The 24,541-nt window shown below is 34.3% G+C and overlaps 1 protein-coding gene across 1 annotated transcript in view; it reads right to left on the bottom strand.

Annotated features, from left to right (window-relative positions):
- Positions 1 to 24,334, bottom strand: part of LOC142355367 (uncharacterized) — a 91,155-nt gene extending 66,821 nt beyond the window's left edge. Inside the window, exons 1-6 of the mRNA XM_075407568.1 lie at positions 24,313 to 24,334; positions 22,297 to 22,515; positions 10,149 to 10,313; positions 7,372 to 7,482; positions 5,925 to 6,099; positions 1,227 to 1,294 (exon numbers count right to left, since the gene is read on the bottom strand). Of these exons, the coding sequence (XP_075263683.1) occupies positions 1,227 to 1,294; positions 5,925 to 6,099; positions 7,372 to 7,482; positions 10,149 to 10,313; positions 22,297 to 22,515; positions 24,313 to 24,334 (760 nt within the window). The remainder of the gene's footprint in view (positions 1 to 1,226; positions 1,295 to 5,924; positions 6,100 to 7,371; positions 7,483 to 10,148; positions 10,314 to 22,296; positions 22,516 to 24,312) is intronic.
- Between the last annotated feature and the right edge of the window lie 207 nt (positions 24,335 to 24,541).

Here is a 24,541-nt window from a genome sequence, read left to right as displayed (position 1 = left end):
AGGATGAGCTCTTACTTAACCATAGCTTCAGGTGACCATAGCCTGACCAATGTTGGCTGCAATGATGGTATCACGTGAAAGTTTCAGACGCAAAAAAAGTGGCCATCGTCACCAAAAAAAAGAGCAATGATGCTCATAAAAAGAACAGTCTGAAATTTGGGGACTAATAAGGAAAAGGCAGCTAAAAACAGGGCCGCTGTGGCATAATGCTGTTCCGCTGCGATTACGCAGGAACAAATTATTTTATATATATATATATATATATATATATACATATATATATATATATATATATATTTATATATGTATATATATATATATATATATATATATATATATATATATTTATATATATATATATATATATATATATATATATATATAAAAGATTTCAATGCGCCAATAAGTTTATCGCGGGGAATTTTTTCAAATTGACCAAAAATTGGAAATCATTTAAAGCGTGTTTGAGTATGCGTTTTTGTTCAAATTTTAATTGGTTATGATAACTTCTCCACCTCTCTACAATTCTAATTGTTAGTGGTTTGTGACCTCATTAATTTTAATTTTCTTACTATATATGAGCTGTTTTGATCGTAGAATCTGCTTAACATTTACGGGTCAGCCAAAACGTTTGAAGTTTTCAGATTTTCCTCAAGACCTCATATCAGTTTGTAGTTTCACTAAGCCTTACGTTTGAGATAACAGACTGGAAGACAAGACCCGATCTTTCAGAATACGATTACGACAGCTGTCACTGGATGCTCCCACGTGAAGAGCAAACATTTTTCCCCGTAATTTTATAAATTAGGCACTGTTTGCTTGTAGTGTTTGAAGTTCGCAGGAGTAGTCCACTGAACGATAGAAATGATTTTTAAAATGGATCTTGCATGATAGCCCGTGAATATAGAAGGATTATTTGCTAGACAACCGTCGATATTGCAAGACGCAATGCTGCATCCATTCATTGAAACGTGTATTAAGCTTATTTCCCATCTGTTTTCTCATACTTGTACCACCCTTTAGTTCAAACACGATAAAATAACCTCTGCATCAGATAATATATGCCCATAATTCATCACCCTTTTCATTTGAAGTAGATTGGACAAGTTTGGGCAGAAATTTCTCTGCTGTAGCCGTAATTATTCCAAAAATGAGACTAAAAAATATACTGCAGTAATCATTGTGAAATTGTTCGGTAGTTATTCTGAAAAAAACCGCTTGTTTACATTTGTTTGTTGTGTTGAGGAAATTTTCGTTGTGAGAAATAGGTTGAACGAAGTGAAGTATTGTGTGTCTGAGTCCCAAGTGACGTTATCTCTCCAGGATTCACTGTCTTGAAGGACATGTCACCGTCGAATGATGGCACTGGAGGCACTAAACAGTTTTTTATTTGTTTCTTTGGTGTCATGCAAATATCATTTGTGATTTCAAACTATCCATTTTCGATTTTTTAGATTGATCATTCTATTAATCCAAACAAATCAAACGATATCCTTCATCGATATCTTTCAAAGTTCTGAGTTTGGTGGTTCCTTATTTTTTTGTAACTTTATCCCTCTAATAGCACTAAGATCTTTCCATACATTACCTGATTTTATACATTACACACCGCATTTCAAGAATTAGGTAATGTTATTAAGAAATAGCTAAAACTTTTTACAAAAATCTGTTCTTAAAATGGCTTGATCTTTTCGATTATCCAGTGACTTACCCGAGTTTACAGATTGTTACAGAATTGGTTCGAAAGTTTTGTTTCGGATGTGTGTTTATTCAGTTTTCTTTTTTAATACACATTTCGAACGTTGACTTCACGAAATAGAGTTAAATATAGTTCCTCTCTATTCAGAAAAACAAGAAGAGAGCTCTGTGCTTGATGGAAGTTAAGCATATTTTACGTTGGATGATCCTTGTATGTGTTGACAAAGCCCACCGTGTGATGCCATTTGTTCAGTTGTGCTTCATTTTTTATTTACCGAACAAACGTTTACTGAAACAACATTTATGGTATGGCCAAAATTGTTGTTATATTAATGTAGGGAATAATGCAGGGTATCAATTTTAAATCCTATGGTGTAGAATTTTTACTTCTTTTATGCATTGCTTTTCCATTTCGGAGTTTTTTGACTTTTTTATGCAATGTTTTGCATTTCAGAATGTTTCCTAATTCTATTTGTTTGTTCGGCGAAGCTTTGATTGTCTCTGTTGTAATCAAATCACTTTTCATAACATAAGGACATCCAAAGTCTTTCGAGATTTGGAAATCAAAATTTTGTACGTTTTCAAAAACAAAACTAAAATATTTTATCAAAGAATCAATAAAAGCAATTATGGTTTTCTGGCCATAAAGAAAGCAACTTTATTTTTTACCCAGCCAAAAACAAATATCTAAAAAGAAAAAGGTTTATTCTTTTTAATAAACATTTTGAGAATAACCAACAGATACTGCCTTAAGGTAAGCACTTGCGTATGAAAACCGCAACAGAAAAAGATACCCTGCTACTCTACCGAAATAAGCAATCAGCTCGTCCGGTACCACTTGGTAGCTAAATTAAATTCAATTTGAGAAAATATGTCTCAAGAATGTTTTTCTAAACTGCACTCTACAAAAATTATACTATTCATAATTTATAAGTTTTTGCAGACAAAATAAAATAGAAAGGATATCCTCACTCTTACATTTAAGTAAAGAAGTCGAATAAGAGTTAAAACATCTTGAATCGATAAACAAGGTAACCCAAAAAAACTCAACAACAGACAAAAATTCTCGAAAGAAGCAATGCATAGATTGTACATAATTTAACATCAGAAATTTGCAAAAAACTGTTGCCATCAACCTAGTTGGTTATTGTATTATAAATCCCGGAAACATTATTTACATATTAATAATAATTATTAACATCTTAAAATTATTAACATAATATATATCAATATATATTAAACATATAAATCAAAGGCAATGACGACTCGAATCGATTTTTTGTCGAGTATTTTTGTTAGTCCACATATTTTTTGAAATAGAGTGGCTTTATTAATGGTTTAAGGAGTCAAGCGTTTTTAATTTTTTCAGAGGAGTTTTTTGGTAATTGAATTTTTCCTCTGAAAAAAATTAGGGTGCCGTTATATTTAAGGCTCACTTTTTTTTCTATGAATTATTTTAATGAAAAACTGAGATGGAGATAACTAATGAGGATATAACTCATATAGCTCTAGAGGATATAACGCAATTGTTGGCCTTAATTTCATTTTAGGGACTTGTGATAAACGAAACCTCCGTTAAAAAATAAATTATATCGATTGTATTAGTAGATAGAAATGAATTCCATATACAAAAGTTAAAAGCAGGTAAAGTAATCAAAATACGGTACTCCTATCAAGTAAAACTGAAAATTTGAATGTGCGTTTTTTTGTTTTGAGTTTATGTTTTATTTTTTTTGTCTCTTTCAAATTTGCAAAACTTTCATTTAAAACGAGTAAGGCTTCTAAAAAATTTTGGCATTTGAGATTTTTTGGCATGTAAAACACGATTCAAAGAGTTTATTCTTTTTTAAAGTTTGTTCTTAAAATAAAACTGTTCAAGATTAGCCCTCAAAACCTAGCGAAGTAATTAAGTTTCTGCAAGTCGAAACTGCCTGAGAATTTAAACTCATATCGTTTGCCAATTTGATTTGAGCTATCATGCGTAATGGATTTTCAAATATTTCACGAAGAGGAACTTTTGCCATGCTCTGAAAAACCAACGGTGTGGTGTTAAGAGGAGCTGATTTTTCGTAAATTTAACGAAGGAACATTTTAGCTCAATTTTTTTGCGGAGGGATCCAGCAGGTACTATTTACAAAATCGTCAAAAGCCATCTCAAATCCCCACGAACTCAAAAAGTTAGCTGCTAAATCAAACCAAAAACTGAAGTGTGGAAATGCATGACAGAAAAAAAATTTTTTGCAAGCCATGTGTTTTTGTTCATTTCAGACTCTTTTTGTATGTTTGTTTGTTCAAAGATGCTTCGATTGTCGTCATTGTTATTAACTCCTGATGAAAAACGAAGAAATTCTTTTAGAGCATAAAAATCCAAAAACTTATACGATATCGAAGAAAAACCAAAAAACAATAGAAAATATGTAAAACAAATTTTACTTCTTCGTCTGATATGAAACAAAGCGAAAAAAACCCACTAAATTAATTACCCAGCCAACACTAAGCTCCAGGGACAAATTGATTCAATCATTTCAATTTTTTAAAAAAAAGTTGATGTAATGACGAGCACACGAAAGAACAACTGAAAACGTTATATTCCTAACTTACAAAAAGCAATCAGCTCTTTCCGGTACAACTTGTTAGCTCTACTATACTAGACTTTTTACACTTTCATCAAACTAAAAAAGTCGAATAAGGTAATAAACATCTTGAGTGCATGAACAAGGTAATCCAAAAAACCCAACAACACAAAATGTGCTCAAAAGAAGAAATGCATAGCGTGTATTTGATTTAGCATCAAAAATAGCAAAATTAGTGCCACCAATCTTCTTAGACCTTGAATTTAATGTCCTTGAATTTAATGTCCTTGAATTTAATGTCCTTGAATTTATTGTCCTTGAAATTAATGTCCTTGAATTTAATGTCATTGAATTTAATGTCCTTGAATTTAATGTCCTTGAATTTAATGTCCTTGAATTTAATGTCCCTTGAATTTTAGTGTCCCTGAATTTAATGTCCTTGAATTTAATGTCCTTGAATTTAATGTCCTTGAACTTAATGCAGAACAAAATAGAAAAACGTTTGAATAAGGTTTCTACCTTATTCAAACATTTTTCTATTTTGTTCTGCATCCCATAGTGCCATCAAAACCATCGGTGTTTTTTGGTTTCGCAAATGATCTACAGAGTTATGAATCAAAATTGTTCTTCAGCCGCATGATTAGAAACAAATTGGAACCGTAAATTTGGAACCAAGCACACAAATCAAACGCAAAGAATTCTAATCTATTTTAATCCAGTTCTGTTTTTAGTTGAGAACAAAATCTCTTGCGTAATGACTTTCAAAATTAGGCAAAAAAATGTAGGGCTATTATTTTAAAACTTAAATACAATGAGCAGTCGCAACGGCAATACCAACTTTTCCTGTTGCCTCCTGTCAGATGCGCTGACATTTTTGGCTATGTCGGACACGTGATTAGCAAATCTCATCAAAAATTTCGTAGCCAGACTTGTGGAAAAATGGATTAGAGACAACTGATTGATTTGTTGGTTGAAACTCCTTGATTAGTTTTCCTATCAAACCAAATACTCCTTTGGTTTAACAAGCAGTTATAAAAAGAAGAAATCCAGCTACCTTTTAACGACTAATTGAAAAAAAATGAAAATCAAAGCAGTTATCTTTAAAAAATACTTGGATTCAATTTTATTAAAAAAAGTAAATGAAAGTTAATTTTTATATTTGATGCTCGGATTCATAAAAATTACAAAAATAAAAATTACAAAATATTTCAAAACTATAAAATTGCAAAATATAAAGAACATAAATTTATTTTTTCATGATAACAAAGTGGCGGCAGCTCCACTTTTGATCTCGGATCACTTTTGTTGCAAATTACCCATTCTTGCAACTCTCAGAAAAATGACTAGATCGTGTTCTCATAATAAGGAAAACACATTACTGATGAATATCCTGCCACTACAAAGCTGCTTCAATGCAATTGTGATTTTTGGTTTTCTGTTAGCCCAACGTTTTCGTTATGATTGGACCTCGACTAGGAAAAATTTTTTCAAATTGAAAGTTTACATATATTTTCATTGCAATATTTTCTTTTCTTTTTAAATTTATTGAATTGACCTGGACTGATTGCTGCGCATGCTTAACCAAATTTTTGTACCCTGAAAACGTAAAATGAAAAATATAATTTGAAAACAATTCGATATTTCAATACTCACAGCAGAAGTCGGCCTTTTTCGTTGCATTCAATGCTTTGTCCATTCGAATTGAGACAGAATAGATCTGCCGGTCCAATTGGCTTCAATGCACACTTGGAGTAAACTTCACCTCCAAAATTGAAAGGGAATGAACACATGTCGGCTAAGTTGTCACTCGGACAAATGTCACACTCATCTAATTGATCAAATTGGTCAGAAAATTATATCATATTGGTTAAACATTAAAAAAATGGTTTTAACTTTCTCACCAAAAGCTTGCGGGAAGGCAGCTAAAAATAAAATATTTTTTGAAGATGAGAAGAGAAGAATTGAGAATGGAGAACTGTCCCCCCCCCCCCCCCCTCCTCCCCTCACTGAATAAAAATTTTCGTTTTCATTTTAATGTGTGAACAAACTAGTGATTGATGAACTTGCGCTAATACAATGATTCGCATTACCCAATAAGAAACGGAACTAGCCATAAAAATTGATATGAGGCATTGAAAATTGTACATCGTAAAGGTATAAAAATATCATTCTATATTCTACGGGGGGGGGGGGGGGGGGGGGGTACTTTAGAGAATTGCATCGAACTTACTGTATATATTGGCGACTGTACCAGGATCGTGCCCTAAAAAATTCATCTAAGTTTGCTTATGAAACAAGTAATGGACAGACCACCGCTGCCATGAGCTTTTATTAAATTTTGAAATTTTAAGAAGACCAGACATAAAATAGAAAATAATATTGGTGGCAAGCGAGGACATCAAAGATCTTTGGAAACCAGGAGTTGACTTAAAAAGATCTTGCCAAGATCTTGAAAATCTTTCTAATTTTCTTGGAAAATCCATGACGTAGTAGGACATGGTGTGGGTGACGTCCCTTGACCGGACCTCTGGGTTTGGTCCTCGAGCGACTTTAGTGGCTCCGGGTCTGAACTCTTTTTTAAAATTTAAGTTTGGCGCGGTCTTGAATTATTTTTCTCTTAAACGACAATTAAGTTAACGAAATATTCACAACCAATGTCAATATTATCAGTTCAGTTCGAATCATAACTCTTTTTTATGATTATGATTATAGCAAACTGACAATTATGACTCAGTGTCGGGGATTCTAATTACGGCTCGTAGAACCGTGCTCAGAAAAAATACACCACATGAATGTCCTTGTGATCACGCTAATTTTTTCACGTGCAAAGCCCAAATGGGGTTTTGAAACACCCAAGACACATTTTATCTGACTTTTCCCTATTATCACAGAATCATTCCTTACTTTCTTGACATTGTACAGACCACTCATGCAACCCATTTTTGGGTCACATAGCATGTATTTTTTGAGTTGGTCCCTAAATGGTCCTAAGACGTCAAAGTCTGCAAAAACCTCAGCCTGGGCAGCATTTTGAAATATAGCATTTGAAATCGAGTTGGATACGTAATATTTAACAAAGAATAGGAAGTTAATGGCTTACAGTTTCTTAATTGCATTGACGTGGCATCAAAGTTCTCGTCACCTGAAGATGGCTGAATAGTTACATTGTATGATGCGCAGAGATCTAGATTGCTCAATGTCACACTCAGGTCTAAACAATAAACACAGATTACAGGACAATTAGGCCGGTTGTCGAATTATATTTAACTAAGTGGAAGTGACCAACCCGGGTCCAGGCTTGAGGGTGAATTTTCGTAAGAAATGCGGCGAAAGAAATTTTTCACCGCGTATTTCTTACATCATTTTGCGGTGAATCGCGGTGAATTATTTATTTTCACCGGGTTCTCAGTATTCTTGCAAAAAAAAGCTTCAAGACACGGGTTCGAACCTTTGCCCTCCTCCATGCTTTCAACTTCTTATTCCACTGCGCCAACTGTCACAGTATTCTTTGATATTTCTGGTGAAGTTAAATCAAGTTGAGTAAACGTTGGAAAGCAAATGCTGTGAATTTAATACGAAATGCGGTGAAATTCGGTGAAATATTTTTTTCACCGCATTCACCGTTTTCACTGCATTTCTTACATTAGTTTTCCACAAAAGTCGATGCAGTGAATTTTTGTAAGAAATTCGATTAAATGCGGTGAAATATTTATTTTCACCGCATTCACCGCAATCACCGCATTTCTTACAAAAATTCACCGCATTCACCGAATTTCTTACAAAAATTTACCCATAAACATCGACACGGGAATATACATCTATGAAAGTTATAAACGATAGTTAGGACTGAGACACCTTTACAGGCGATCATAAACTATAAGTTTCAGAGGCAGGAATTTCAAGTGCGCGCTACAATCAGCACAATCAGAATTTTATATTTACTACGGTACCTTCTTTTTAAATCGATGTAAGTCTCAAGCTTACTCGCTATAGACTTGCTAGTTACAATACTATTTAGATATCTTAGACGAATAAAAATAAACAGATTGTATAGAAATAATTTCGAAAGGTCGGAAAAAAGCACAATTTTAGGATGTATTTTTGTAAAATAAACAATGGTGAGTATAAAGTTGAGTCTTTCCCATTATAGCCCCCAGCTTAGGGGTCAGAGAACCTATAGACCCCATCATGCTAAGTTTATCATAATGGGAGGCTATAAATTCATGGGGGTGGCTATAACAGGAAAGAGCCTAAAATTGCTGATATTAATAGCAAAAAAAGCACAGTTATTTTCTATCGAATTGTCTCTATTGGTGGATACTAAAAATAGTGTCGGCTTAGCGTAAAAAGGTTAGAGAGCCACTTAGTTTGTGCATATTAGATGGTGGTTCTGTTTTTTCTATCCTAGGCACATCCGTGCTCGTAGGAGTTCTTAGATAACTCTACGCATTAATTAATCAGCAGTCCTATGATTAATTCAGATTTAGTTCTAAAATCCTTCCTGAAGATGGCTAGTATTTGTAATTAGTAAATAGGTAAGAACAATTTGAGAACGGCTTATATGGCTTTTGCATCTATCATCAAAAGAACGTAATAAACAGGGTAATGAATCGGTCCTCATAGCCTAGTCAATAGTGTATAAAATAGTACACTGTTGTATTGTCAATAAACAAATATGCTGCACAGCTCTCAATTTTTGCTGAACAAATTCTCTGCGCAACAATACTGCATTCGGGAAGTTTGAGGAAAACATGACTTAAGTATAATGAAACGTTTTATGCTGAAGATGATATCTTTTAAGTGCTTTGTTTTCAAGATTATCTATTTCCCAAGCTTGGATGAAAAAATATTGTTTTTCAACAAAACATTAACGAACAAACTCGTCATCGTTTTCATCGGAAACATCTAAGTTAAGCGCAACAAGAGTCGGGATTACTGACAAAGTTTAAACATCATGCAAATTTAAATACAATTTTTCAAATCTGAGAACCTTTGCATATGATGGTGAAATTCAGAACTGAACAGTGTTTTTGTCACAAGAATGTGGTTGAACAAAAGAGCACCATTTTTCTGCAAACAAATTTTTTCCTGTGCTGTCCACAGATGGGATAAACTAATTCGACAAAAATCACGGAAGCATCAAAAAAAATCTCAAGTTGTTTCGACTACAAAATCAAATAGGCGAAACGTGGTGACTTCTCAAACACACATTGTGTTATGTAACGTCTACGGAAATGAAGTGGAAAGAAAAACCATCACAAAACGTCAACGAATTTTCAGCAAAACAGGATTAAAAACTATTTTTCTATTGCTTATCACTTGCAGGGTATATTTCATCCACTAAAAAGTCAAAACACCACAAACCGTTCCAAATAAAAATGTCGTCATCATTTAATAGTAAATAAAACTATACAGCTTTTAGGTTATTGCCAACAAATTTGTATTAACTCCGTAAATCATCAGTTGTTGACACTAGTCAACACCAATACTTCATTTAATGATTCTTAAACGGTTAAGCATTTTTATATACATAATTATTACTGTGTGATTTTTTTTAAAATGAAACTTTTTCTACTTAGCAATTTTTTTGGTATCAAAATAATTTCGATACAATTCTGAAAGTTTTAAGTTTTTGAAAAGAAGTCAATTGAAAATTATTAAAAAATTTACACATCTTTCGTTGAAAACCAAACATACCAAAGATTTCTTTCGTTGTTTTCGTTCGGACGTCTGGATTAGGGCTATATCATACTTTAGCACTCATAATATTTCTTATAGAGGTGGGAGCTAGGCATTAGAATTTATTAACAAATATAACTGTTTGAAAATATTACCAAGAAATGGAAAACTTGGGATAATATTAAAAAGGCAATTAACCTTGTTTGTCAGCTGCCGTCTTAGTCGCCAATTGTCCATTGAGGAATATATTGTATCCGTCTTCAGGTGCAGAACTGATGAAATATGGATTGGCAGTCCATTGAACTCTGCACACTGATGACGTCACAAAAGAGAAGCGAACATTCGAGGGAGACGTAGGTCTGACTGAAATCATTTATTAATTCATTATTTTCTAAGTGCAATAAGTTTCTTACATTATTTTTCGCAAATGGGATAAGTTTACCTTTAGTTATGGACCACATCAGAGCATATAATTGCCTGGCAAGACCCCAGACCCCCCCCCCCCCCCCAAAAGTTTAGAAGGCATATAACAATTATCTTCTTCTTCTTCTTTGTGTGCCATCAATCGCCATCGGCGACCAATTCTCTCGTATAACAATTATACTCCCAAGCTAACGTGCTGTATAACAGCATATGTTTTGTAAATGGGGCATAAAAACACGAAGGGCCGAATTCAATTTCACTGTATAATATTTATTATTTTTTGAACTGCCTATTGAAATTCAACATCAGGTCATTTTTCATAGAAGTTTTTTTTAGTTATTTTGCACCATTCTGTAAATAAACTCTCAAATTCAAATTTTCGAAAAATATTTGAGCTTCAAATTTTTTTTTCTTCTATATTTGGAGTAAGACATTTTAAACTGGAAATTCGAAGTTTCTTACTCGTTTTTTGTAGAATTGTCTTTGAAGAGCTGACGGTTCCTGGAGTGCAAGAGCGAGAAACAGGATCTAAACATAAAATGAGTATCTTAACAAAAACAAAATCTACATCATATGATAATTGAGACTCAGCCGAAGAAAACATATAAGTGCTCGAACCCACGACATTACGCAAGAGCCCACGCAAGATCTTAGATTCCCACGACATCTTTTCAAAAATCGATCAATTCAAAAATTAAAAAAACGCTGATGAAATGAGAGTCATAAACTGTTGATCTGTTTTATTGCTAACCACCGTTATGTTATCCAAGTTAATTGTCAAGTTGAAAGATAACCTCAAAAAAATCAAAAATTCAAGATTTTGAACTTTCCATGAACCGCGCTAACGGATCCAATATCATGCAAAAGTATATCCAAATATCGAAATATTTGCATGCATCATTAGCCAGCTGTTATCATTACTGGCTAGTGTGATACCGGCAGGGGGTGAAATTCGACGCCATGACAGAGTCTGGAGCTCAAGATTTATAGGACCAGTTTACCTGTTAATGAGAACTCTATCAATTAATTTAGTATTAACACTGAACAGAATTAATTCTAGCAATGTTAATTGAAGCATGGATCTTGAAATGACGGTATCTTTTCGAACCTATTAGAAAATCAATTGTATAGACTTTTAGATGAAAAACACCGTAGTAGGTTTTCAAAGACTGAAAGTTAATTGAGCAAACTTCATTCCCACCTATTGTTGAAATATAGTATTTTTCGTAAATGGTACTTGCTTTATTTTTTTTGCAAAACTTCCAAAAATTTCGCATTTCTTTCGCTAAACAGAAGTGCTAAACGTTATTGTCATTCGCATTGCAATTTACCTTACCATCTAATCGCATTAAACACAAGTCAAATATGTCAAAATCAACGCAATTGCCCTTCTTAAAATCATACAACAATTTGCACTAAATACTAAGCATTCAAATAAATCACACTCCAGTAACTAATTCACAACAATTGCCCTGCAAAAGTCAAACAGCAATTAGTGTGAACAATCTGATCAATTGAGCCCAATAAGTCTATATATTTGACAACAAATCAATTAATCACAACAAAATATTTAATTTGAGCGCTGAAACGGAAACTCCAACTAAAATTAACAAGCGCCCAAAAATACCTCGTTTCTTGCCCATAAATTTTTCTCAAGTAATTACACAAAATCAAAAGTGAAAACGTTATAGTCAAAAGTGCCTCATGGAAAACCATCAAAAATTACGACTCCGACCAAATCACGAGCTACGTTCTCCGACAACTCCCCGTATGAATAATACATAAAATATGAACACCATCCCCTCAACCATCACATTGGACAATGCAAAAAAATCACCGATTTTCGGATACAACGAACAAAGAATCAGCAAAAACTTGTGGCAATATTGACAGGGAAGAACGCAAAACATAAAAAAGTTCGTGACTGTGTACTACGAATTGACGAAACCAGATTAAAGGAAGACAAAACCTCACACTCACTGTAGTGGAGATATATGCGTGTAAAAAACGGCTGCCGCTGCCTGGACGAAAGAACTGCCATTCCAAAGACAATTAATTATGCAGTTCTCGAGGACATCCACTTTAAACATCCGGGGAGTTTCGCGCAGCCGAGAACATTTGGTGGCCTTATATCCATTGCGATATACTAGCAAAAGCTAATGAAAGTAAAGTCTGCACAGATATTGGTAATTACATAAAACCAGTGATTTTGCTAATCAAATGGTCACCATTAAGTAATTGTACTGAACGGAACGAAGTAATACCAACAGGTTTTGGTGGCACCATTCACTATGAAAACGGACTAGAACAATACATTTTAGTAGTCATTGATAGATTCTCTAAATACCCCACAAAAGAAACAAAAAAAAGCATCCAGCACAAATGTGTATATATATATATATATATATATATATATATATATACATATATATATGATAATGGAGACCCACGATCCATTATATTAGATCGAGCTAGGTGCTTAACAGGCAAAAAATTTGAAGAATTTCGTTCAGAAAAGATGTTGAATCAAGTTATGCGCCTGCACACGACGATTGGGCTATCGAACTTGATGAACGTCTCATTCTAACTAAAAAAACTCCATTATCACGCAAGAAAATTCTTTTAATAAAAGAAAATTCTTTTTTAAAAAAATTTAATTTACAAAATGCACTACTTACAATTGAACAATCATTAAGAGTAACAAAACAAAAATCAACTAACACAACACCATTGGGGATAATTTTGGCAGAAACTGTAACACAACAGGATCTAAATTTACAACTAAACCAAAACTTAAAAGTAAAAATCTTAAATATAGTTAAATAGTTAACTGTTGTTTAGACGAGGATACATTTCCCGGGCGATCATACTTATCAGACACACAGAGGGCAGACACAGCTATGCGAGCTATGTGCAATGACTTAGAAGTGGAATTTGCGCCGCGAATGACAAAGCGCTCGCCCAGCAACAGAAAATGCAAGACAATGAGAGCCAATTGATGTTGTCGGAAGGAATTTCGAGACCAATTCCCAGGAGAGAGCGCAGTGTGCAAACCACATTAGCTCGAAAGGTCCAGGCTACGGTGAGACAAAAACGAAACCTCGACGGACTTTATGATGTCCTAGCACCTGGTAACACTGTGGGAAAACTTAGCCCCACCACAAGTGATATTAAAGAGCCGAATAGACCAGAGGTCAGGGTTCAAAATTCTGATATAGCAAAAATTGGCACAAAACACGAGCGAGCAACAGGTTTGGCATCATATTTGGAACAAAGACTGCCAAAGATAAATGGAAAAACGTTGGAGCAGAAAATTCAGAACCATAAAAAAGACTTACTGCGAACATAATCTTGGAAGCAAAAAGATAGCAAGCAAGAAAGCAAGCAGACGTTGTAAGTGTTGTTTCTTCCGCTGGATCCTGTATATCCACAACAAGCACCGTAGCACAAGCCTAAATGCGCATACCAAAACACAATCCCAAATACAATGATGCATTTAAAGATAGACACGACTTAACGAAAATTGCAGCGCCTCCAGTCCAATCAACTACTTGAGCGTCATCTGCAACGCAACTGACGCCAATCTTACGAAAAGAAAAGAGCAATTCAAAAAACTAACGACACATTGGACTCTGAAAACTCTTAGATTAGAAGAATTAATCGCCAAAAGGAAAAAACCAACCAAAAATCACAGATTCAGCAAACTCAATTAATTGTTGAAAACATACTATCTACACAAGGTTATTCAACAGAAAAGCCAATTACTGACACAACATTGTACATTGTTACCACGTCATTCGATCGAAAAATGGATTTGTTACCCCCATCTGAATATACCTATGGAAAGAGAAATGACCGTGTTTGAGGCAGAACAATGCCGAGATGGTGAATCTGATTAAAACTTTATTAGAATCTGACATAGACTATATGTTTAAAAAAAGATTCGAAAATTGTTTTAGCGGCGAATAGTTGCTAGTTTTCTAATTTTTGTAACTATATATTTTATCATTTCTTCACAAAGGGGGAAATACCATACGGACTGAAAATTGGTATCAAAATTCATTACAGTGTTTAGTTCAGTTCCTTTTAATTCACTTCAGGTTTTAGTTAAATTTCCCTTTCAATTATTTTAGTTGAAGAAACTGATTTGATCTTCAGTTTGTTCATGTATTAAACAAGAAACTGTCTGTTCACGTTATAAACAAATTCGAAATTCTTGTCGATCTGCGTGATTCGAAAATCGTTTTAGCGTCGAATAGTTGCTAGTTTCATCCTATTTTTCTTTTGTGATGATCATCCTATTTTTCCTACATCATCCTACATGATCATACTATTTTTCTGTTGTGAATAAAACTGTTAAAATTATTTCATTCTCTCACCTGTACTGCTAACTTTCAGTTGTAATTACACATTGCAAACCGCTCTTCAAAAGTGAATTAAGAAACTCAAAAAGTCAATGGTGGCGTGAAATCCCGATACCAAAATTAAAGCTCAAAGTTTCACTTAAGTAAACTAGCAAACGTGACTCAATCTCCTCTTTCTGAGGAGTAAACGTCAGACGCGACGCAATTGGATCAAGTATGAAGTCAAGCAGTACAGCAGAGTTAATGCCAAAAATCGCTAATTGATGTTGCAAATGGACTCACCTGCTTCCGGTTGTTTTTGTATCACATCATTTTTTGGCCGGTTTGTTTTTCGTACTATATGAAAAATAACAAAAGCAGAGAATTGGTTCGGAGAACAAAATTTCATTATTATAGTGTTTTTGGGAATTTTAAGGAGGTAATGGTTTCGAAAAATATTGAACTTCTTTGTTTTTCAACAAAAGTATGATATAAGTCTCTGAAAAACAGCGCTTAAAATTGAGTTTTCTCTTCATAAATTTTTACGATAGTATTTTAAATCGACCACCAAGTGGCTAATGCAGAACAGATGCATTTTTTAAGAACTCTAAAAAGAAATCTAGGTCGTTATTTTTGGAAGATTATAAAAATGGTGTAGATTTGCAAAAAATTGGTTATTTTTCTGTACAAATTCGATAATGAAAGTCAGCATACGTTTTGTAGCATTAATCCAACAAAACGAAAGTAGCGATAAAAGAAAAAAGTGAATCAGTCTATATCTGCATCTGATATGTAAGTTATTTGACTTTGAAAATAAAGAGTTTTCACCATGCCACTGTTTTACTTCTCCATCGATAAAAATATCTCCTCTGTAAAAACCTATCAACGGTTTTTAACTTACACTTAAAAGAATTTAAGAAAACGCATTGAATTCCCATTATGTTATTAACAGCTAACAACTAAATGGGCTATGTAGGTCAAAGTATAAATGAAATAAACTAAATATTTTACGGTTTAAATAGAGACAGTGGTACTATGAAAACTTAAAATTTTTCAATGATGACTTGCCGTACGACGAATTATTCCAGTTTTCCTTAAATAAATGAAAAAAAAAACGTTTCCAGATGCTTCTTTAGAGCTATTGGTCTTGCATCCATTTCAATTATATTTTTTAAAAAAACTCACCTTAAGAAATTTATTATGAAGGAATAAGCCGACATTCAGGATAGAGTTTTCTAGTGCAGATGTGTTTATTTTGTGATTGAAGCAGTATTTTTTGGTTCGCTGGCTGTAGCGTAGATTTGACGTTGGTAAGTGTAGATTTTTGAAAATCGGCAGCTGGTTACTGGTTAATTTCATAAAATAATTTAGTACTTTGTATTCCAAGAAAAATTTCATTGGCAGAATTTGATGTTTTAGTTTCAGATAAGAAGAACTGTAGTATTTTTTGCGATTGAAGCACGTCTTTACAGCCCAGCTTAATTGTTTCTCCAAAGTAATAAAGCAATAGTTTTTTGAGCTGGCCAGTAAAAAGCCTGAGTAGTGTAAATGAATTATCACTAAGGCACTCAGAAGTAGTAGTCTTGTCTGGTCAGGGAACGGGAGTGATATAAGTTTTAATGTTTTTTGCTGTAGCCATTTTGCGTAATACGTGTTTTAGTTCTTCTTGAAAATTTATTGCAATCAAGGTATTTTCCGAGGTATTTCACGCAATTGGCGTTTGGTATTTTGTAATTACCAATTAACAGATTGTTTCTTTTCGTTTCTTCTAGTTTTGATTTTGTTGAGAATGTAATTAATTCAGTTTTTGAGTGGTTGAGCATTAGACGGTGTTTTTCGTAATATTCAGATATATTTCTTAAAGATTGTTCAAGATTATATGTTGTTACTTGTAAGTCCGTATTGTATGCAAGAATGATAGTATCATCGGAGTAATAAATTATTTCTGTATTAGCAGGTATTTGTTTTTTCAAGTCATTAATGTACAGGTTGAAAAGAAGGGATCTAATATTGCTCCCTGTGGGACACCTTGGTATAACCCAATCAAATCGGATTCCACATGATTCACTATGGTTTTTTGTAGCCTGTGTGATAGATAACTTTCTATTGGGTTTAAGTCATTTTTGGAAAATCCTAACTCATACAGTTTATGAAGAAGGATCTTGTGATTTATCCAATCGAAAGCTTTAGACAGATCTAGTAGAGCTGCAGTGATAAAATTAATATTATTTACATGGTACCTTATAGTTTTAGTACAATAAACGAGGGCGTCAATAGTTGAGACTTTGTTACAGAAACCAAATTGAGTATTGGGAAGCAGCCCAAACTTTTCAAGATATTCTAAAGTTTGCTGACGAAGCAAACGCTCAACAACTTTTGCTAGTGAGCTTGTAATTGATATTGGTCTGTAGTTCTCAGGCAAAGAGTTTTCTCTTTTTTAAAAAATTGTAGTAACAATAGCTTTTTAAGATCTTCAGGAAATTTCTCTTCAGCTAAAAATTGGTTAAAAAGCAATTGAATTGGATCAGCTAAAAAGAGAAACCCATCTTAAAGAAACCATGATAGGATATCTGAAGGACCTGATGGCTTGTTTGAGTTTAAATTTTTTAGAGTCAGTAAGACTTCTTTTGTGGATACGAATCAAAAATCGAAACTGTTTTTAGATGATCTATGGTTGGTGGGAAAAAGTTGCAAGCGCTTCCAATGTAATCACCTAATTTAGAATATTAATAATTGAGTAATTGAGCCATTTTGTAGTTATCAGTAATGACATCATTAAAACAGTTTTTGAGGTGGAAGATTTTTTGTGAGAACTTCGTACAGTTTCTTGAGTCCTTTGTAATATTCCGTTTTGTCTTTTCCGAATCTGCTTTTTTAAAGATGCTCTTTATGAAATCATTGCTCTCTAGTTTAATTTTGGATTTTTCATTCCGTATGAAGACAGTTTTTAGAGGGGCGTGATAGCGGATTACTTCAGTAAAAATTTTTTTAAAGATACGACACATGTCTTCAGCGTCAGGTGCCGTGAAAAGAATACCGCGTCATCCCAATCAATTTGTTTCAGGTCTTTTAGGTAAAAACTTTTACACTATTTTGATTTGTCGAAGATTGTTTTTCTTCTTGGAGGCTGCTTTTCATTCAAAGTTACATTCGTTATCATTGCCATAGCTTTTTGATCCGATGTAATGGGCGATTCAAAAGTAAAATCATTGGAATGAGGCAGCTCATCATCTTTGATTAATAAATCAATCAGATGTTTTCTCCTTGCAGGTGTTTTGTTGACTACTGATAGACTATAGGGTACAGAATTGTGTCCATTTTGTTTCTTTCGTTGGGGTGAATGTAATATTTATTGAAATCGTAAAAGTAATAGAATTTTTTGCTTTTTGGTTATTCCATAATCTATTTGCATTGCTAATTCTTCGAGAAAGATGTCAGTTTTAGATTTTTCAGGATTGTATGAAACATTCACGAGCAGCGAAGGAAATTTTTTGTAGGATAGAGTGAGCTCAACCCAGAGTGTTTCGAAGTCTTTGTTCATTTTTGGAAAAATCATTACGGTTTTTTGGGTTGAAAATTTTGGGGATTAGCAGCATTACGCCATCCCCCTTTGACATTTCAGATATTCGGTCACATCTGAAGCAAGAATAGTAATTGCTGTCTATGCACCATAGGTTAATATCATCTTTATTAGTCAACCACGTTTCCGTAAAAAGCAAATACAGTATTGTTTGAGCATTATTTTAACATCTTTTTCAGTTGTTCTCTTTTATTGACTAAACTCCGACAATTTAGTTGAAAGAAGCATAATGGATCCTAAGTTTTTTTTAATTTTTGGAAAGGAAACTGTCATAGGTTAGCAGTGGCCCAGGATTACGTTGAAAATCACCACAAATTAGCAGGTAAATGAATAATCCAAATAGACCATAACTACTTAAAAATTTCTTAAACATAATCAAAGCGCTACGTCGTAGAGCAAGGCATTTAGTTTTTAATGAATAGAAAAACGGTTTACAATTCAGATATGCCCGTAGTGGTCGCCCCACTGCTGTCAGAGACGCAGGAAGAAGAAAAGCCTCAAACAGCAGCAAGGAAACCAGAATGAACAAATATTGTTTATTGTTGATCATAAGGAGGATTTCACGTTTTTCTACTCATTTCGGACCTCAACATAGCTCACGTTAGTAAGGTGAATATCTACAGAAAACAATGTTGTTGTATGGAAATACATATGAGGTGTTAGGGTACTGACTGTTTACAAGAGGGTTTCTCGACGAAATTTTTTTAATAGCTTGAAGTGTTACAGATGAATGTGTTTGTCGTATTGGCATAAGTAGGATGTGTCTCTCGAGTTCTCGAGATTAGACCATCGGACGTGTCGATTAGACTTCGCACTAGATGGTTTTTTAGAAAAGGAGTCCCAATTCGATAATTTAGGAGAACGTTGTCGTGATACAAATTGTTGTATTTGCTGTTCTCGTAGTCCGTTAAATCAATTTCACGACCAATCTTATCTGTTTTCGCCCCAATCTTTTTAATCATTTAACTGAAATCCAAAATATTGAAATCAGGATCATTTTCGTAGTAAGTTTTGATTAAGTCATTGAACTCATCATACATCCTGTTTTCTGCCATAATCACGCTTGTATTTTACATCAGGTTTACTGTCATCAGGTAAAATTTGTCTGGATTGAATTTTTCCCGACATAATTTGACCAGCTGTTTGTGTTGTTCAAATATATCTCTGGGTTTGCTTTCGAATTTGAGAAAACTGTTTGTTCCATCTTGCAATATTACTGATTTCATTTTGTGTCCGTGAAATTCTTCAGTTATTCCAATTTGTCTATTGTCGTCGTGTCCTTATATGCATGAAATGTTATATCGGTTGGAACAGTTTTGTCGGTTTCTAATTTTCCGATAATGCTACTCCCCAAAATAATATTTTTTGCCTCCGGGGGTTTCTATTATTGGGAACGTTCTAACCATTTGCTCCTCTTTTGATACTTGTGTGGTGCTACTAAAGCTTGCCTCGTTACTCCCGAGGCTGGATAACTTTTGGTGGACAGAATTAGTGTAATCTTCTATAAACTTTTCTTTCTGTTCTTATTTTTTCATGGACTTGCTTGTATAAATCATACCTTTGCTCTCGATTGAGCTTCATGAAGGCTTCTTGAGGGAGTTTCATTTCTGATGGGACTTAAATTTGATTATGGATAGAACAAACGATGGTAGAATTTGAGAATAAATCAGAAAGAATAAATAAAATTGGGAAAAAATCAAAAAGAAGCTATGTTTAAGTCAGAGTATGAATGCAGAAAAACAATGAAATTAGAAGGTCATTTTAGATGTGAAGAGATCAACTAATCAATAGAAAAGCGCAACTGTCTGTGAATTGTTAATGATTAATTTTAGTTAAGGTTATATTGCTTGGTTATTTGATTGCAACTGTTTTGTGTGAGTTCAGTTTCAGTTATGTTTATATTCGGCTGCAAAGTCATCAAATTTTTTAAGAGTTTCGTATTCGAAACATTTCAGCGAGACAGTTGTTTTTTGAGCGCTGTTTTTCTAAGAACATGTTTGTGCGATACAAAAATAATGTGTCCGTTTGTGAACAAAATAAATTTTCACTTGCTCTTTGATATAAAAAATTATTTCTGAAGAGGCAAATACATATACTGGACGATAAAAAACTATTTTTTAATTTTTTATTTAGAATTTTTAGTTTTGTAAACTATTTACAATTTTCTTTTACATAATTTTCTATTAATTTTTGTTCTCAAACTGAGTAGTTCGAAGCTCGAGCTACGCATTTGATGCCAAATGTCTTTTTTTGTGGTTCTTGAAATACTTCATCAGTTTGAAATAAATATTTCTCTCTCCAGCGGCACTCACAAACAACAGAGCAAGAGACACCTGGAATTTTCCAATAAAAGCGTTGTGCAACTTCATGATCAAATGGCAACTAGATTGTAAAATATTGAATTCTTGGTCCAACCGATAATTAGATAGGTAACAGAGAATTCACACGTAAACCCAAGCACACTCACAGCACACTCATAGACGTAGCGCACATACAGACACACACACAAACAAACACACCATCTAAAATAAACCCAAACACACACACACACACACACACACACACCTTATACGTGATGTGTGTATGTGTGTGTTGTACGCATGTATATGTGTGGTATGTGTGTATGGATGTGTTATATGTGATTTATGTGTGGTGTTTATCTGTGTGTGTTTGTATGGTATGTGTGACGTCTACTGTATGTATGTGTTATGTGAAATCTAAGTGTGTGTGGTGTGTGTGGTGTGTGTATTTGATGTGTGTGTGTGTGTGTGTTGTGTGTGTGTGTGGGTATGTGCGTTGCATGAGTAGCGTGTGCGGTGTGGTGCAGGTTGTGTGTGGTATGAGCCGTATTTGTGCGTTTGTATGTCTGTGTGGTGTTTTTGATGTGTGTGTGTGTCTTTGTGCTTGTTTGTGTGTTCAATTGTTGCGTGGTGTAAGTTTGCGGTGTGTGTGTCAGATATTTGCGTGTGTGTGTTCGATGGGTGATGGGTGTATGTTGTGTATATATGTTATGAGTGGTGTTTGTTGTGGGTGGTGTGTGTTTGGTGCTTGTGCTTTATGAGTAGTGTTTATGCTATGCTTATTTGTAGTGTGTTTTCGTGTCCGTAATTTATGTGGTTCGTTAGTTGTGTGTGTGTGTGTGTGTTTGACATGTGCGTTTTTTTGTGTGGTGTGTGTGGAGTGCGTGCATTTCGTGTGTGTATTGTATGAGTGGCCCGTGTGACGTTTTGTGTTGTCTGTTCTATGGTTTGTGTGGTATTTGAGGTTTGTGTGTATCTGTAGTGTGCGCAATGTGTGTGTTTGTGTTTGTATGGTTTGTTTAATATATATATATATATATATATATATATATATATATATATATATATATATATATGTATGTATGTATATGTGTAATGTGTTGTGTGGTTTGTGTAAGTATGTATAGTGTGTGTTTTGTATGTGTGGCGTGTATGGTACTTTTTGTGGTGTGTGTATATGGCATGAGTGCTGTATGTAGTGTGTAGTGTCTGTGTGTGTGTGTGTGTTTGTGTTTTGCGTGGTGTATGGTGTTTGTTTGTGTATGTATGTTCGGGTGTGATATGTGCGTATGATGGTATGTGTCGTGTGCAGGGTCATTTCGTATGTGTGAGTGGTGACCGTGTGGTATATGTGGTTTTTGGTGTGTGTGTGTGTGTGTGTGTGTGTGTGTGTGTGTGTGTGTGTGTGTGTGTGTGTACGGTATGTGAGGAGTGTGTGTGTGTGCGTATTTGTGTGTGTGTGTGTGTGTGTATGTGTGTGTGTGTTGTGTTTGTCTGTGTGCTGGCATGATATGTGTTTGTAAGGTGTGTGTATATGTGGTATGTGTAGTGTCTGTGTTTGTGTTTGGGGTATCTCATGGTGCCTGTGGGGTGTGTGCGTGTGCGTGGTAAGTGAGGTGTATGTGCGTGGTATGTGTTGTTTGTGTGTTGTGTGTATGTATGTGTTTGAATGTATATTTATATATGCTTGTTCAACATACCGATAGATAGAGTAACAGTAATAATGTATGCCGTGTTTGGAGTCAAAGTATTCCAAGTCGTTGATTGGTAAGGAGAACTGAAGATTTGATTGGAAGAGAATCCATCCTCTCCACTCATCTGCAGTTGAACAGAATCATATAGACTTGCACCTGTCTGCAAACTCAAACTGATTTCGGTTGCTGACAGAGACACCACTGAAACCGTGGCAGCAGGTGGAGCTGAAATTTACTTTAATATACATCAATTGACTCAACAATTTAGGAATAAGATCATGCACTATCATACTAAATATTTTTTAGAAAAACTGAGCAAAATTTGACATGATAGAAAAAAGGCCCCTAGTTTAGACCTCGACCTATGAAAAGACCAAGCTCGACCAAAATTGAGTATGATTAGACATTGCAGGACCCAAAAGGGCTATGAAAAGAACTTCGCTAGCTTTTATTATCACCGTGACTAAATTTGTCACTCTGGACATATTCTTGACTCAAAAAAGTTACGCTGGAATATTGCTCGACCCAGGTTGTGTCACCCTGGACATTGAATTGACCCCAAAAAGTTATGCTGGAGATTTGCTTGACCAAATTTGGGCACTGGAGTTTTCCTTCACCAATTTTTTGAGCAAAACTTGGTCGAGCAAAAGGCAAATCATAAATCAAGAAAAAGTCTTTTTATGTTTCCTTTTTTGACCAGAGCATATCTATTGACAAATAATTGGTCGAGCAAAAGTCTTCATGAGTCTACATTTTTTCCAAAATGTTTTACGCGCGTTTTTGATGTTTTCTATTGCTTATAATGTAGTCAGCATGAATGCTCTTTCGTCTTTTGCGATTCTGAAGAACCATCCATCTGTCGAAAATAGGCACTTTTTAAAAAAAACTATAATTCAAAAATTTAGGAAGGAAACAACTGAATAACGCCATATTTTCATCATTTCTAAAGCAAAGAAGATCATTATAATTAAACTACCTAGTTTCATTCAGGCAAGTAATGTGATAATATAATACAGCTGAGAAAAAGCTTTATCTTAAGAAATGCAGATTTTCTTAAGAGCCTAGGCAACTTTGCAACTACGTCTCAAGTTGGACTGCAGTGGAGCAATGCTGTTGGAACGCAGTTTTGCTCCGTACCTGCTTCATTGTGTGCAGAAGCAACAAAATAAATTTTTTTCCAAAATTGCAAAAAAGGAGACTAATGGAAAGATATTTACTCAATCCATGAAAAGACCATATTGACCATTAATTCCTATGAAAAGATTTTCACTAGATTCATGAAAAGACTTTTACTGGACCTTAACTAAGAACCTCGAATGTGTAATTTTGGTCAATATTGACCCCCTACTAGACTATTTGGGTCTTTTCATAAGTCACGGTCTGGACTAGGGGCTTTTCAAGTACATTGCGATCAGTTTCCATGCACTGGTTTCCATACAACAGAACGTTACACCTGCAACTGAATTTCAAGAAAAAGCTTAATAAACAGTTAAAAAGTAATTTCAAAATTTTTGATGCAAATATCAGCTTTTCAAAAATAGAAAAAAAACATTAGTTTCTTAATTGAAAGTGTAGCTTCGGAAATGCGGCATTGGCCCATTAAAAAAGTGGAACGAAACAAAAACTTAGGCTAGAAAGTTTAGCATAGTCATTGACATCTGTAGGCCTAATACAGAGTGAACAACACTAATTAACCAACACTAATTAAGCGAGGGAACCAGCCACACTTTTGCGTCAAACCGATTTTGACAAACAGATATCTTCATTGAAGAGATAAAAATGAGGTAGCTTTCGCAACACCTTGAAACTATTGATCGATTACTGAGAAGACTTTTTCAATCTCTTAGTTCTCTTAGCAGAAATTGTTTGGTTTAAATTTAACAAAACGTCTCAGTTTGATCAAAAATCTGCGCTGATGAGCTTCGGAATTACAAGGAAAACAGAAGTGCTTTTTGTTCCAGAGTGTGCATCTGAGGTGCCTTGTTCGTGGCATGTTCCTCCACTATCCGCTTATCTAACTACCTCCGACTAAGCAGCTACTCATGGGAAAATCGAGGTAGCGGATCACGTCTTAATATCCATCCTCCAAACAATTAGTCTCATTATGGCACTTCCATGTCCCCCAGGATAAAAAATTAACCGTTCACAAACCCAAATGACCCATATCAATTATTTACCGTAAATTATTTTACTGATTTTGTGTTCTAAGTTTTTGAACCGTTTCAAAATTTTATTGAAACTCAAAAAACGT

Source organism: Convolutriloba macropyga, chromosome 2 (genome assembly GCF_964194025.1).
Source record: "Convolutriloba macropyga chromosome 2, txConMacr16.3, whole genome shotgun sequence".
Taxonomy (NCBI): domain Eukaryota; kingdom Metazoa; phylum Xenacoelomorpha; order Acoela; family Convolutidae; genus Convolutriloba; species Convolutriloba macropyga.
The sequence above is the reverse complement of the archived record's forward strand: the minus strand, read 5'-3'. Positions and strand labels throughout refer to the sequence as shown.